The 15,900-nt window shown below is 47.9% G+C and overlaps 1 protein-coding gene across 2 annotated transcripts in view; it reads left to right on the top strand.

The window, feature by feature from the left end:
• The window catches only part of ST8SIA2 (ST8 alpha-N-acetyl-neuraminide alpha-2,8-sialyltransferase 2), a gene marked incomplete at both ends in the record, with an annotated part of 66,717 nt that extends 51,338 nt beyond the window's left edge, over positions 1-15,379 (top strand). For both annotated transcript variants that reach the window (XM_081226815.1, XM_081226814.1), the window contains 2 exons: positions 1,361-1,654; positions 15,094-15,379. In XM_081226815.1, the coding sequence (XP_081082941.1) occupies positions 1,361-1,654; positions 15,094-15,379 (580 nt within the window). The remainder of the gene's footprint in view (positions 1-1,360; positions 1,655-15,093) is intronic.
• Positions 15,380-15,900: the final 521 nt, after the last annotated feature.

The raw sequence follows: 15,900 nt of genomic DNA, 5'->3' as shown, positions 1-15,900 counted from the left end.
AGCAAATCACCTGCCTTCCCCTAAATGCCCACACTGCTTCATACCCCTAGGCCCCTGTGATACATTTATTGGGCCTAAAATGCCATAGCATGATGTTTCCTAAACTGCCTGGTTCTAAGACTAAATACCAGTTCCTCAGCTCACCTGCTGAATCTGGATCTCCAGGTGAGGGACCGGGGGATTCTGTATTTTTTTTTATTTTTTTTTATTTTTTTTTTGCGGTACACGGGCCTCTCACTGTTGTGGCCTCTCCCGTTGCGGAGCACAGGCTCCGGACGTGCAGGCTCAGCGGCCATGGCTCACGGGCCCAGCCGCTCTGCGGCACGTGGGATCTTCCCGGACCGGGGCACGAACCCGTGTCCCCTGCATTGGCAGGCGGACTCTCAACCACTGTGCCACCAGGGAAGCCTGGGATTCTGTATTTTTAACCACTGCCTGAGGTGATTCTTCTGCTCTTGCAAGCTGGAGAAACACTCTCCTGAGGTGCCTTATCCACAAATGGGCTTCTGCTCTGCCGTCCTTCTAGACTTTCTGTGATGGTCACCACCTCAGGAAGCCCACCCGATGCTCCTCCTCCCCGTGAGGTTGATGATAACAGTGAACATGTACTGAGCTCTCACTGTGGTCCAGCAGCGTTCTAAGTACTGGGTGTCTAGGGACTGCCTTAATCCCTGGTAGGGGATGATGTTGTGATCTCCATCATAGCTAAAAAAAAACTGTTGTGGCTGTTCCTTAACCAGGAGGAAGCTCTCAGAAAGCACAGAGAGGTTGATCAGTTTACCTAGAATCACACAGGTAGAAAATATCAGAGCTGGGCTTCCCTGGTGGTGCAGTGGTTGAGAGTCCGCCTGCCAATGCAGGGGACACGGGTTCGTGCCCCAGTCCAGGAAGAGCCCACATGCCGCAGAGCGGCTGGGCCCGTGAACCAAGGCTGCTGAGCCTGTGCATCCGGAGCCTGTGCTCTGCAACGGGGGAGGCCACAACAGTGAGAGGCCCGCGTACCGCAAAAAAAAAAAAAAAGAAAGAAAATATCAGAGTTGAATTCTGAACCCAGGAGTGTGTCTTCAGAGCCCTCACTCTGTCACCTAATGTGACCAGGTCACACCTGCCTATAGCATGCTCATCTTGTGGGCTGAGGGCTGACTTACTGGCAGGCATTGTCCAACCCTGGGGCCCAGCAAGGTTCTATGTATGTGCTAAGGGCCCAGTAAATATGTGTGTCAGGAGAAGAAGGAACAGGGATGACAGGAGGGCCTGGTGAATTCAGGAAGATGCCCTGGGTCTTTGTTTGGGGATGAGGAGGATGTGAGGAGAGATAAAGCTTCCCCAAAAGGACCATCGCTGCCTTTTTCTCCGGCAGATGCAACCTGGCCCCGGTGCAGGAGTACGCCCGGGATGTGGGGCTCAAGACAGACCTGGTGACCATGAACCCCTCTGTCATCCAGCGGGCCTTCGAGGACTTGGTCAACGCCACGTGGCGGGAGAAGCTGCTGCAGCGGCTGCACAGCCTCAACGGCAGCATCCTGTGGATCCCCGCCTTCATGGCCAGGGGCGGCAAGGAGCGGGTCGAGTGGGTCAACGAGCTCATCCTGAAGCACCGCGTCAACGTGCGTACTGCATACCCCTCTCTGCGCCTGCTGCACGCCGTCCGCGGGTGAGCAGTCACGGGGTGTGGGGGGTGCTTGAGAGGCAGTTTTCCTTTCCCAGGTGCATTTGCAGCCCAGCTCCACCACTCACTCGTTATCTGACCTCTGCAAGTCACCTGGCCTTTCTGAGCCTCCCTTCCTGGAGAAGTAGGCTGGCAAATGTGTGGCATGTGGCGTGCCAGTTCTGAGCAATCTGTTGCCTCCACCCAGAGAGCTCTGTGGAGAATGATCCTCGGACAGCCACTGGGTGGAGGAGAAACCATAGAGGGGCAAAAAGGAAAGCAGGAATATCTGTTGGGAAGCCATTGCAAGAGTCCAGGTTGGGAATCACTGTGGCTTAGACTGGGACAGTGGTAGTAGATATGCAACACTTTGGTCAGATTTGCTAGAACATTTAGAGTAGAGGCAGCAGGATTTGCTAATGGACTCTATTTAAGGACCTCAAGGGGTGAGAGAAAGAGAGAAATCCAGGATGACTTTCAGGGTTAGAGTTGGAGCAGATGCATGGACAGTGGTGCCATTCTCTGTGATGGGAGAGTCTGGAAGAAGTCTCTGTGTGTTTGGGCATGTTGAGGAAGAGAGCTCTTTCTTGGGCATATTAAGTGTGAGATACCTGTTACAAATATATCTCATGACACTCCTGACTGCCAGCTTGGCCCTGCATCCAGTGGTCCATCCAACCACCTGGCAGTTCACAGTCCTGCTCTGCTGACATAAGACAATTTCTGGGGGACATTGGAATGATCTTCACTGGGGCCTTAGCCTAACTCGGTGTGACCCTAGGAAGTTCTTTGAGCCACCCAGAAAGAACTCTTGCTGTCTTCATAAAGGTGACCCCCGACCTGAGACACCCAAACCTGTGACCAGCACTGGTCTAATTAGGATGGGTATCAATACAGAAACCCATTGCCCTCAAGAAACACCTAGAGAGACATTCAATGAGAGGCAGCCACATTCATGGCTGATGGAGAAGAGTGACACCTGTATGGACCCAGGCTCGCTGGGGCTGCATTCTTTATCCTGGAGGTTGACCTGTCAAGCCTCCCTTTAGCACCCACTTCACCCCCTCATGGAGCGGGGCTGCTGCAGCAACCCCCATCTCATGGATTTAGGCTCCATGCCTTTAACATTGTTCCCTCCTGGAAGGAGGAAAGTCTTTATGTGGTTTTGAGGTCAGAGGATATGAGGGAAAGAGACAAAGTGCCCTTTGGTAAAGAGAAAAAAAGTCCCTTGGCTAGGGAATGGGCAACCACCTGGAAGAAACTATGCAGCCAGAACTATTTCCAGCTATAATTGACTCACTTTCACCTGTCAAAATAGCATTAAGCACCAGTAATAAGCCCTTTAAACAAACAGGCTGTTAATCCTGAGATTGCAATATCTTCCTTTGCAGGAACTCCCGGGAGGAAATACTGCAGGAGAGACGGATGGGAAAGGGTTCTCCTTTTAGCAAGGGGAGGGGGCAGGAATGAGGGCTTCAGGGGCCTTGGGATGGATTTCTGACAATGGCCCCCTCCCTCTGTGCGGACACTGGGCCCTCTAGGGTTTGGGTCCAGTAGGGCATCACTGAGAAGGTGGGCAATGTCTGTATTGAGAGGAAGGGCTTGCCTCTGTTCCCACCAGGTGGGAACTTACCTGGTGTTTACTGCAAGAGAAAGAATGAGCTGGTGAGGGATGCAGAACAAAGGCATTTGAGAAAACAGCAAGGGGTCATAGAGAAGAAGGCTGAGGAGGAGTCTGGCTAAGAGGCAATCTGGCCTAGCATCAAGAACATGAGCTTTGGAGGTAGGGACACCTGGGTTTACATCCCAGCCCCGTTACTCCCTTGGTTGTATAACATCCTTGACCAGGTGGCTTGTCTCCTGTGCCCTGCTTTCTGTATTTATATTGGGGAGCAATACCTACGACAGAATGTGTGTCCTGTGCCAACACAGGGGAGACAGACAATCAGTCATAGCTATTGTGATCATGGCAGCTGCCACCAACCACCAACCAGGAGATTAGACTTGTACTGTAGACTCAAGAGGTAGAAGTAGGACCAGAGGGTGAAATCACTGGGAGGGAAATTTATTTAGCCTCCATTTAATAAAGGAGTCTATAGAACAATGGACTAAGTCAAATTCACCTGTCAGGAGTTCTTTACCTCAAAGTTCCAATATGGGTTGTAGTTTGCAGAATAATCTTATTTCCTTATTAAAAATCTGTTGTCCAATAAACACCCCATTTATGGGGTGGGACAGGATAAACACTTTTTTATTGTGGTAAAATATACACCACATAAAATTTACCATTTTAACCATTTCCAGCTGTACAGTTCAGTAGTGTTAAGTATTTTCACATTGTTGTGAAACAGATCTCCAGAACTTTTTCTTCATGCAAATCCAAAACTCTATACTGATTAAACACAAGTCCCCTTTTCCTCATATATCCAACCCCTGGTAACCACCATTCTACTTCTGTTTCTATGATTTTAGCTACTTTAGATACCTCATATAAGTAAAGTAATGTAGTATTTGCTTCTTTGTGACTGGCTTATTTCACTTAATGTAATGTCCTCAAGTTTCATCCATGTTGTAGCATGTGTCAGAATTTCCTTCCTTTTGAAGGCTGAATAATATACTATTGTATGTATATGCCATGTTTTGTTTATCCATTCATCCATCAATGGACATTTGGGTTGCTTTTACCTCTTGGCTCTTGTGAATAGTGCTGCTATGAACATGGGTCTGTGAATAGCTCTTTGAGACCCTGCTTTCAATTCTTTTGGATATACACTCAGAAATGGAATTGTTGGATCATACCATAGTTCTATTTTTAATTTTTTAAGGAGCCTCCATACTGTTTTCCATAGTGGCAGCACCATTTTACAATCTACCAACAGTGACAAGAGTTCCAGTTTCTCCACATTCATCCAACGCTTGTTATTCAATTTATCCACATCCTGGCCAACACTCATTATTTTGGTTTTTTGATAGTATAGCCCATTGAAACCATTTTAAAGTGTACAATTCACTTAGAAGAAATTCACTCTTATAGGAAAACATAGGGAATCTCCTCATGACCTTGGATTTGGCAATGGTTTGTTAAGTATGACACCAAAAACACAGGTAACAACAACAGCAACAAACAACAAAATAGATTAAAATGGACTTCATCAAAATTAAAACTCTTTTGTGCCAAAAAGACAATATATCAAGAGAGTTAAAAAGTGACCTATAGAATAGGAGAAAATATTTGCAAGTCATATTATCTAATAAGGGCTTAATATCCAGAATATATAGAGACCTCCTATAACTCAACAACAACAACAAAAAATCAAACAACCCAACTCAACAGTGGCCAAAGGACTTGAATAGATATTTCTCCAAAGTAGATATACAAGTGGCCAATAAGCACATGAAAAGGTGCTCAACATCACTAATCACTAGGGAAATATAAGACAAAACAACAATGCGTTACAACTTCACACCCACTAGAATGGCTATTATCAAAACAGTGGAAAATAACAAGCGTGAGGAAATTAGAATACTTGTGCTTGTTGATCAGAATGTCAAGTGGGAATTGACTTTGAGCACCCTAGTGTCTTCATTTTACAAATGAGGAACTTGATGACCAGACAAGTTGGGTGAAGTTCTTTGAGGTCACCCAACCAGTAAGAGTCACAACCATGAACTTAACCACATTGTCTCGCTTTAATGCAATGCACCAGATGCAGCAGAAGTTCACACCCACCCAGTTCTGGATTTGGGGGTGCTATTAGCTCAGGGGGCTGGGAGCTGCTGCACTGAAGACGTGGTGTTAGGAGACCACAGTGGATAGCAGCGTGTCAAGACTCCACCTGCACAGCACCGTTATCGCAAGCACAGGGCAGCTTCCCCACCAAGCAGAACAAGCAGCAAGGTCAGGATACCTCAGAACAGGCTTATAAGATAGATACTATTTCCATCCCCATTTTACTCATAAGGAAACAGGCTCAGGAATGTGAAGAGGATTGCCCAAGATCACTCAGATGGGAAGAGGGGGATTAGAATCCACATGTAGAGGCTTCAAAGTCTCTGCTTTTCCCACTGCCACGCGCCTTCCCATATCCTTGACACATAGACTGACCACTGTCTGTTGACCATTGATGCCCCAAAGACACTAATTGATTAGATTAATGTTGACTTCATGGAGATCTTTAAAAACAGGCCACCAGCATCCTGTCCTGCCAACTGTCCCCATTTTTACCAGTGACTTACTTGAAGGCATCAATTGTCTGCTTAGAAAATTCACAGGTGATGTGACTTTTGGGGAATTCCCAATACTGGGGGCCTCAGAGTTGAATCCAAATTTCTCTTGACAGGCTGAAACAACGAGCCAATCTAAGAGGAAGAAATTTCATATGAATGAATGCAAGATTCTGTACTTGGGTTCCAAACAGTTGTACAGGTAAAGAGGGATAAACAGTACCAACCATCAGCACATGTGTGGTTGCTCAAAGGGATAATGTGATCTTAGCATTACACATCCACAGCAATGGATGGATGGGTAACATCTTTGAGAGTCAGGGAGGTCAGCGATGGCCTTGTTGGAGAATAACATTCAGCTTTGGGTACCAGGCTGGAGAGGGGCCACAGTGACAAAGAAATTCAAAAGTTGAAAGGATTTGGGAAGAGAAGTCTCCAAGGAGTATGAGAGCAATCTTTCTTATTCAGCAAATACTTACAGGCACCTCAAGGGTTCCAGGCCTGTGCTGGGGGAACATAAAAATCAATAAATCAAGGCTCCTGCCCTTGAAGGGCTCGCAGATTTGGACTGTGAGTCTCCAGGTGTGAACTAGGGTCGGGAAAGGATCTAGAGTAAGTCTGATTTCCTCTGGACACTGGGAAGAACATTCCAACAAATAAAGATCATCTGAAATGAGCATAGTTGCCTCTTAGGAACGGATGAATTCTGCATTCTTGGAGATGTCCAGACAGCAAGGGATGCCCCTTACTGGGCTGTGGAGAGGGAAATACGTATTATACAGTTAGGGTGTTAGTTTGCTAGGGCTGCTGTAACAAAGTACCACAGGCTGGGTGGCCTAAAGAACAGAAATGAATTGCCCTACAGTTCTGGAGGCTAGAAATCCTTCTGGGGCCTCTGAGGGAAGAATCTCTTCCAGGTCTCTCTCTTTGACTTGTAGATGGCCATCTTCATCATTCTCCCTGTGTGCCTGTCTGTCTCCAGATTTAAGGACATCAGTTATATTGGATTAGAACTCACTCTAGTAGCCTCATTTTAACTTGGTTGTCTCTGTAAAGACCCTTATCTCCAAAGGTCACATTCTGAAGTACTGGAAGTTATGACTTCAACATATGAGTTTCGGGGGGATGCAATTCAACCTTTAACAGTTGGGCTAGATAGTACCCCCCCATAGAGAGCCTTTGATTCAACACACCTGTGCTAGGAGAATCTCTACCCACCATGTACTCTCAAGATTCCTGCCATCTGTGGCAGTTATCGGTCCTGGATATTGCAGGGAAGTGGGCATCATGGGGCAGAGACTGAGCAGAAGGCCTGCCCTTCGACACTCACTGCCCCTGACCCAACCTGGCTTCCAGGAGCTTCTGGCTCTTCCGGCCCTCAGGGTGGCACAGTGCCCTGGCTGGCTGTTGGCAAGGGGCGTGAGCAATGGAGGGGAAGGACACCCAGGCAATTGAATTTGGCTGCAGGAAGTGGGAAGCTCTGATCAGCAGCTGGTAGTGAATAGCTCTAATTCAGTTACCACAATGGGGAAGGCTGGGACCTACAGAGAGGGCTGCCCTCGGGCAGGAAAGCAGCTCGCTGGCTGGCCTGTGTAGCCAGCCACCCAGCCCACAAGCCTAGGGCACAGAAGGCCGGTGAATTCATGCTTAATTAGGCATCAGGAGTGCTGAGCCTAGGCCCTCGGAAGGCAGTGATCCAGCGGGCACCACTGCCAGGGCTGGAGCAAGCGGCTCAGCAAAGTAGGCCTTGCTGCCTGTCAGAGGGGAGCAGAACCCGAGGCTGGAGGGCAGGTGCAGGGGGTGAGAGGAAGCAGGGTGCAGGGCGGCAGGGGAGAGACCAGCTAAGGCTGGAGGGGGCCCCTCCCAGACATGCCTATCAGAGTCCACAGAGCATGTCTCCAGGGCCGGTCACAGGAGTTGAGGCCCAGTCTCCTCCAGTGGACACGGAGTGTGGAAGTGCATTGCCTGGTGGTGTTACCTAAATAAAGGGAGGAAGGTCTGGGGTGTTAAAGCACAGATGGCATTGGTCATTTTTAATGGATTGTCTCCATTTTTTTTTAAAATAGCAATGGACATAGTCAAAAGAAAAAGCCAAATAGTATGTAAGGATTTCAAGTGAAAAGTGAACCCTTCTCCACAGAAACAGCCTATTAAACTGGTCTTTCTATATGTATCCTTCCAGAAGCATCCACTTTCACACCTAAGGGAGCATGTTTTAAGTACTGCACTTTGCTAAATTCTGGAAATTATTCCATATCGACATGCAGCACCTCATTCTCCTTCACAGCTGCCTTACACTCCACCATGTCTGGACCATAATTTCTGTTAGCAGAAGGCATCAGTGGGCATCACAAGCTTTTCCACTCTGCTGCTATGATCAGTATTACAGTAATTGTCCTGGACTGGCATCTACACACATATGTATATATGTAGTCTTGCTTTTTAGATGTGCCATTGCTAAAAAAGGGAGATGGATATATGCTATATGCATTGTTAGTTTTCATAGAGATTGCCAAATTGCCCACCACAGACGTATATACCAATTTACACTCCCACCTATGATTATTGAAAATACCTGTTTTCCCATAACCTCCCCAACATGATGTGTTATCAACAACTATTATCTCTGCCAATCTGGTGAAAAATGGCATCTCGTTGTGTGAAATTGAATTCCTTTAATTATGAATGAGGTTAAATATAACTTTTTTTTCTATTTGTAGTGGCCTCAGTTTAGATTCCAGAATCTAGCCAGAAGGTTTAAACCCCCAAGAAATGGTCTTGCTGGGTCCCTACAGGGCTTCTAGCGACAGAAGCGATACCTGTGCGGGAGCAGCGGTCTCTAGACTCCCTGGGGCCACCCCCACGTGTAGCAAGGAGGAACGCCTTAAGTAACCGGCATCATGGTTTTTCCTTCTTTCTTTTGGCAACATACTGTCTAGGATGCTGTTAGCCCACCTTTCACATGTGAGAACCCAGTGGCTGCCTAGAAGGGTTTAGGGTAAGGCAGGCTCCTTCCACCTCTCCTGCCAGTGCCCCCGAAGGGAGACATTAACCCCTACTTGCTAATCTTTACTCACTGCTTCATTAAACAAAGATCTGTGAAGCACCCACTCTGTGGGTGAGCTGTGCTTGGATCTGGGGTTACATGGAAACAAGAAGTCAACCCACTTGCTCATAGAAGTTTAAATTGTAGGGGAGGAGGAAGACAAGTAAATAAATCATTATAGCATAGCATGATCAGTGCTAGGATAGGAAAAGAACAACATACAGGACACAAAACCATCCAGGCAGGTCCTAGAAGGCTTCCTTCAGGGAAGCTGAGAAGGAGTTGCCAGCCAGGAGAAGTAGGAGGTGGTGGTGTCCTGGAAGAAACCAGAAGTTCCTGGTGGCAGTGTGGCTGTGCATGCCAGGTGGTGGGAGGGATTTCAGGCCCAAATCTCAAGGGCTTCACAAGTTGGGCTGAGGCTGCTGGATGTTATCCTGTGGACCCCAGGAGTCATGGGGGAGCTTTTGGTGGCATGGTAATACTTGAGGCTAGCCTGGCTTACTTGAGTGAGAACACTGGCTTGGGTAAGCATGGAGGGCTGGGGACCAGGAATCAGCCTCAAGCATCCCCAGGGCTTAACCAGCTCTGCATACCAGCCCCAAATTCTGAAACAAACCCCCCGATCTCCACTTCCACAAAGTTGGGAAGCTACATCCTGAGATGCCCCCCGACACCAGAGCTCTAAGGTGCTCCCAAGGAAAGACAGCAATGGGCTTTGAGGCCCCTGGACCAGAGACCGGGCTGGTGATGTAGATGACGAAGAGAACAGGAGTCTGAGAGCCCTGTTTCTGGCTTGGCTGATGATCCTGTGCAAAGCATCACCAAGTATCCCTCAATGACCTCCTGTGAGGCATTCCTGTTCCATAAGGACGATATGAGCTATATCCCACAAAGTGCTTTCAGCTTCTTAGAGAAAGCCCCTTTGGTCACTTTTTCCAACCATGGCAGCCACCATGCTTGCCACATACCAAGCACAGGAATCCAGGGAGAAGGACAAGTGTGCTTTGGTGATGATTTTGGCAATCTTCATTTATTGCTGTCCATGCTCATAAAATACGGCACTTAATTGTCTTGGCAACTGGGGTAACAAATTTGAAAAATAATTACTGCCTTTTTGGAGATTACTTTGCCTTCTAATTAAAGCCTCCAGACTGGGATATTAAAGGTGCATTGTCAATACAGCATCCTTGTGAAACCCTTGTGATTTAGCACAACCGAAGTTTCTCATCCTCGCAAAGCATCCTGGATGCACCCAGCTAACCTCGTTTAGGAAGGCAAAATTAATTAGTTTGCGTTTTAACACCCAGCTGTTATCTCAAGGAAAGAAATCGTCTACAAGTCGGCCATGCACACAGTCTCTAAATTGGCCAGGGCGACTGAGGAGCGATAAAGGAAATGGAGAGTGATTTGTTCCTGCATAACTGTCAGCTTCTAGAACAAGCTGCTCATTAAACGGCGCCCCCGTGTCCCTGTCAGACCTCACTCAGGAGCTCTTGTTTACCCACAGAGGCAGAATCGGAAATGAGAGGGTCCCTCCCTGCCACTGAGCTCTCAATTCATTCCGGAGCCTCTTTTGCTGTTAACACCTTTCCCAGTGAGCGATTCTGGGCAGCAGATCTGAGAGGCTGGGCGTTTCTATTCCTGTCCTAGCCGGCCAGAGTCACAAAGCTGCGTGCACTGCTAGCTTCCCCCCTCTCCTTTTCTACTTCTTCCCATTTTTCGATTCCATTTAAGTCCAACGTTGCCGAGCGCCATGGAAGCCAGGATAATCAATTCTAGTTTATGCTACAATAACAATCCCTGAAACCCTTGTGATTTAGCACAACAGAAGTTTATTTCTCATCCTCGCAAAGTGTGATGTAGGTTGGTTGGAGCTGTCTTCCTACCAGTGATTCTAGGATTTAGGCTTCTTTCATCTTAGGCTGACATCATCTTTCCAGGAGGCACTGAGGTTCTCCAAGGCAGGAGTAAGCTCTCAGGGAACAGTTGGTCCAGCAGGGACCATTTCCTATTGCAGTCTATTGGCCAGAACTGGTCATGTGACCCCAGCTCATTTACAAGGGATGCTGAGAGATATAGGCAAGCCCATGGAGGATTGGTTGAGCAATGCTGTCTCTGCCATAGTTCCTTGGCTGCACCACACACTGAGCCAGGTGCCTCTGATGACCCCACAAAGGAGTGTAAGGCATGGCCTCCTCTCTTGGGGAGATCACAGTACAGTTTCAAGTGGGAGTCCAACCCATACAGTAATGAAGGATCAGCTCGGGTTGATAAGCACAATAGGATCCATGGAAACAAAACTCATAATAATAAGGGGGGAATGACTAATTCAGTTTGAGCTGAGAAGAGAGTAGAACAAAGGGAGCATTTCCAGGAAGACGTGATTCACGTGCTCAATTTGAGGGGAAAAAAAAAAAAAGAGAGTTCACCAAGAGGACATGTAGGGGAAAGGCACACCTACGGGGAGGGCACTGCACTTGTCTGGGTAAACTCAGACCCACCTATGAGCTACTTGGACGTTTCCCCACTGATTCAATTCTTCCCTGCCTCTCTGTGGGCAGAGCATCAATGGCTTGAAAAGAAATTTATTTCTGAAAGCCTTACCCTGCTAAGCCCTTGCAATCAGAAAATAAACAAACCGCAAATCCCTAGTCTGTCATGTGGCCGTTGTTAGGGCTTGAATTTCTCAGGGAGTGAACAGTCTTTGAGATGTTCTCATGAGGGGACACAGCCCGTGGCTCATGTGTCCCTGGATAGTGTCAACAGCAGCTGCAGCCAGCTCATCCCCAACCCCAACAATCCCCCACCCCCCACCCCAGAATCACCATGGAGTGAAAAAAACCCAAGAACCAGGAGTGGGGAGGCTGCATTTTATCCAAGCTCTATCTGACCAGCTGTGTGAGAGGTTTGCCTCTTCTCAGGCAAGTCACCCTGGATTCTCACTTTTTCCTCTGTAAATTGAAAGAAGAGGACAAGTTCAATCCAGGAGAACCATAGATTACCCATAGATATGGTCTGTTAACTCACCCAATAGGGACTCACCGGATTTTAAAAAAAATTTTTAAGTAGTTGCCAACATTTAAAAATTTGGAGAATTTGTGTTAAAATCCAGATTTCTGATAACTTTGAAAAAAATCAGAAAATTTGACATGACCATACAAGATAACAATAAAACCAGCTACCCCTTTAGATGCCACAGTCCCCACCACTCCCTATTGCCTTGGCAACACAGAGGCCAGTGTCAGTTTTCCTTACACACATGTCCCAACTCCCAGCTAGCTCAGCTATATCCCCTGTCAGGCTGCTGAGCTAGATGAGTTCTCCAGGCCCAACTGTCTTTAAAACTCAGTGACTATCCCTTATGCTTAATTTTTCCCCCTCTTTTCTCTAAATAAGTCTTGTTCTTAGGCTCTTTTGGCAGAACCACCTACCAGTTAGAGCAGGGCTTCTTAACCTTGGCTGCACATTTGAATTACTGGGGGAGGTTTTAAAAATCCCAGCGTCCAGGCTGCACCTGGATGTGGGACCCAGGATGGGTCATCTTAAAGCTCCAGGCAATTCCAGGGGGCAGCCTAGGTTAAGAACCATTAAGTTAAAGCTGAAAGTGCAATGGACTAGCTCAAGAGGGGGTGAGCTCCCCATTATTAGATGTAGTTAAGCCGAGGTGTCAGCTGCTGCTCTTCTGGATTCTTCTCCTCCATGCACTCTTCCTGCCTTCAACCCCCAGGGTCCTCCCAAGCTCAGCTCAGCCCCACTGAGCATATAGAGTATTGAAGTAGTCTAAGGAAGGGCTCCCTATCTAATAAGCCCCAGTCTCAGCATCAAGCATCCCCCTGAGCCAGCACCATGCCTCCTACATATCAGCTGGGATGAAACTTCTCAACCATGCAGGACAGAAATGATGAAGTTCTGTGGTATGTCCGCCAACTCTTTTCCTATTATTTTTTTATTGTGTTTGCAGTTACTAGAGCCATTCTTCTGTCCTCTGCCTCTACCCCTCTGTCTGATTCGAGGTTGGAAAATTCAGCTGCAGGGAAGTTTCTTGTCTCAGACAAGATGAAAAAGGAGAGGGTACAAAGAAAGGGGCCTTCAACTGACAGGCTTATGAAACAACAGCAGTTGTGAAAGGGGGTCACCTGCAGTGCCCAGAAGAATCATGTTCACTCTGATTCTGGCCACTGGGGACCACAGACTCCATCATCGATGTTAGGGGGGAAATTCAGATCACCCTGGCCTGACAGGATGGGGTGGGAGGGAGTCTTGAAATAAGTTTTATTATATCCAATAGTACATGATTTACTGAAATTATATGGGTTATTAGGAATCTATAACCTTGTCTGATACAAAGGCTGATGCCTCCCTCAAAAGCTAAAGGGTTTGGGCTTCCCTGGTGGCGCAGTGGTTGAGAGTCCGCCTGTCAATGCAGGGGACACGGGTTCATGTCCTGGTCCAGGAAGATCCCACATACCTCGGAGCGGCTAGGCCCCTGAGCCATGGCCGCTGAGCCTGTGCGTCTGGAGCCTGTGCTCCGCAACGGGAGAGGCCACAACAGTGAGAGGCCCACGTACCGCAAAAAAAAAAAAAAAAAAAGTAAAAGCTAAAGGATTTAAGCTTGAGTCTCTGAAATGTTTGGGGGTTCCTATTTTGGAGCTGCAGAAGGAACCTCTTGCAAAAAGGTGTACTTGGGCTTCTAGAGAAGCTGCCCCCAAACTTTGAGCTAGAAGCACTGTTAATAATGTAAAACAGTTGTAACTTTCAGCAATATGTAAGTGTTCTGTCCAGCATCGTTTTACCTTCTGGCATGAATTTAACTGACATGTGTGACTTTATAGTCTCGGGCATCACTGTGCCGAGGTGCCGTGGGGAACGTTGGCCTGTGCTTCCGATGGGGAGTGAGTGTTTTTCACAGAGGCAAATGGGAGCTCGTGGGATGGGGGCCCACAGAGTGTGTTTGAGTACAGAAAACCACGGACACTGTCTGGTGTAGACACAGTAGTAAGGAGTTTGTGCTGGGGAAGTACAGCTTTCCACCAAGGCATACGCATTACTTTTAAAAGGGTTCAGCACTGGGTAAGTGGAAGGTTTTACTAGAAATAAAGAGGTTGGACCACACATCCCAGTGGGTTCTAAATCCAAGCAGGAGAAAAACCATGATGGAAAACAAAAATGATGGCAAAGAGAGTGTCTATTTTCCCACTTCTGAAGACACTTCTGGATTGTGGTGGAACTTGGAGGCTGTCTTGGCAATCCCTTGGCCTGTGCCCCATCACTGCATAAATGTGAAAAAGTGGGTCCAGCAGGGAGAAGCAACTTGCTCAAAGGCACACAGGTAGTTGTAGACAGAACTGTCACTGAAACCACCTCTCAACCTGTGTTGCTTAGCCTGTGAAATGAAGATGGTTTCTTCCTCACTTCTTTCTCAATTACGGTAAACCAAAGCCCTCTATGTACAAAGGCAGCTCAGCACCTCACTCAACACAGGAAGCCCTTAGCCTAAGGCTCTGCTCTCCCCGCCCTGCCCCCGCCCCATGTTTCCTCTCATACTTCTGACAGATTCCTTTGCAGAACCCAGCCTCACAGGGAAGGCCGCTGTTTGCTGCTCCCTCTGCCCTCCAGGGAAGCCACATATGCTCAGAGATGGGCAGCCTGCATCAGAGGCGGAAGGGGGCAGGTTGTGGGGCCTGTGGGCAGGCATGGAAAAGAAATCTGATGATGCTTAGGAGGCAAGGAGGTCAACCCCTGCCAAAGTCAGATGTGGCAAGAGGCGGTGGGCACCATGCAAGAGGCGGCCCTTTATCAGGGTCGGCAAACTATGGCACAGCCACATCCATGTGTGTTGTCCATGGCACTCTCGGGCTACAGTGGCAGAGGCCAGGAGTATGGCCGCAAAGCCAACAATTGTTGCCACCTGGCCCTTTACAGAAAAAGTTTGCCAGCCCCTGCTTTAGATTTCAACCAGCCTGAGCTCAAGTCAAGGTCCTGCCCTTTCTACTTAGGTGAACCTGGGCAAGCCCCTTTAATCTCTGAACCTCATGTCTGCAGCTCCTCTTCAGCAGGAGGCAGGCTGTGGCCCAGGACAAAATCTTCCCCTTCCTGGAAAGGATAATTCGCAAACTGTTTCTTTTGTTTCTTTGTTTCACTTTTTTTCTTCTTCTTCTTCTTCTTTCTTTCCCAGATACTGGCTGACTAACAAAGTTCACATCAAAAGACCCACCACAGGCCTCTTGATGTACACCCTGGCCACGCGTTTCTGCAACCAGATCTACCTCTATGGATTCTGGCCCTTTCCGCTAGATCAGAACCAGAACCCTGTCAAGTACCACTATTACGACAGCCTCAAGTACGGCTACACTTCCCAGACCGGTCCCCATACCATGCCCTTGGAGTTCAAGGCCCTGAAGAGCCTGCACGAGCAGGGGGCTTTGAAACTGACTGTCGGCCAGTGCGACGGGGCCACGTAAGGTGAGCGCCCCGTGGGACTCAGTGGCTCACATTTCCTGCCAGCTATACCACAGGCAGATGGGAGTCGGGGTGGCACAAACTCTAGAACAAGCAGGCTAGTGGTTTTCTTTGTTCAAGTGTAAAACAGTGACCAGAATATATATATCTATACCTGCATATATATATTGACCTGAGTATTTATAACTGTGTGGTGTTCATCTAGCATTAGGCAGATAAGCCACAGGAAGAAGGTGTGGAGAACCCACCCGGATCAGACTGAGACTCAGAGCATCTTTGGGGGCAAGAAGGACTTGACAGGAAGAGAAGTCAGTCCCATGACTTTGGATGACACACTGCGTCCCAAGTTGGAGGGGTCTTTGGGCTCATGGATGATTAGAGAACCACTTGTTGGCAGCTGCCCCGAGCCTCTGAGAAATATGGATTCTGGGTAAGCCAAGACCAGAGGGGACAACTTGACCCAAGTCTAAAATGGTGCTGTTCCCAGGAAGAGGGAGGTTGGAACATTCAGCCCAGCCAAGGA

The sequence above is a fragment of the Mesoplodon bidens genome (assembly GCF_964165515.1).
Source record: "Mesoplodon bidens genome assembly, chromosome: 3".
Lineage (NCBI taxonomy): Eukaryota > Metazoa > Chordata > Mammalia > Artiodactyla > Ziphiidae > Mesoplodon > Mesoplodon bidens.
Note: the sequence above shows the minus strand (reverse complement) of the source record. Positions and strands in the feature narration are given on the sequence as shown.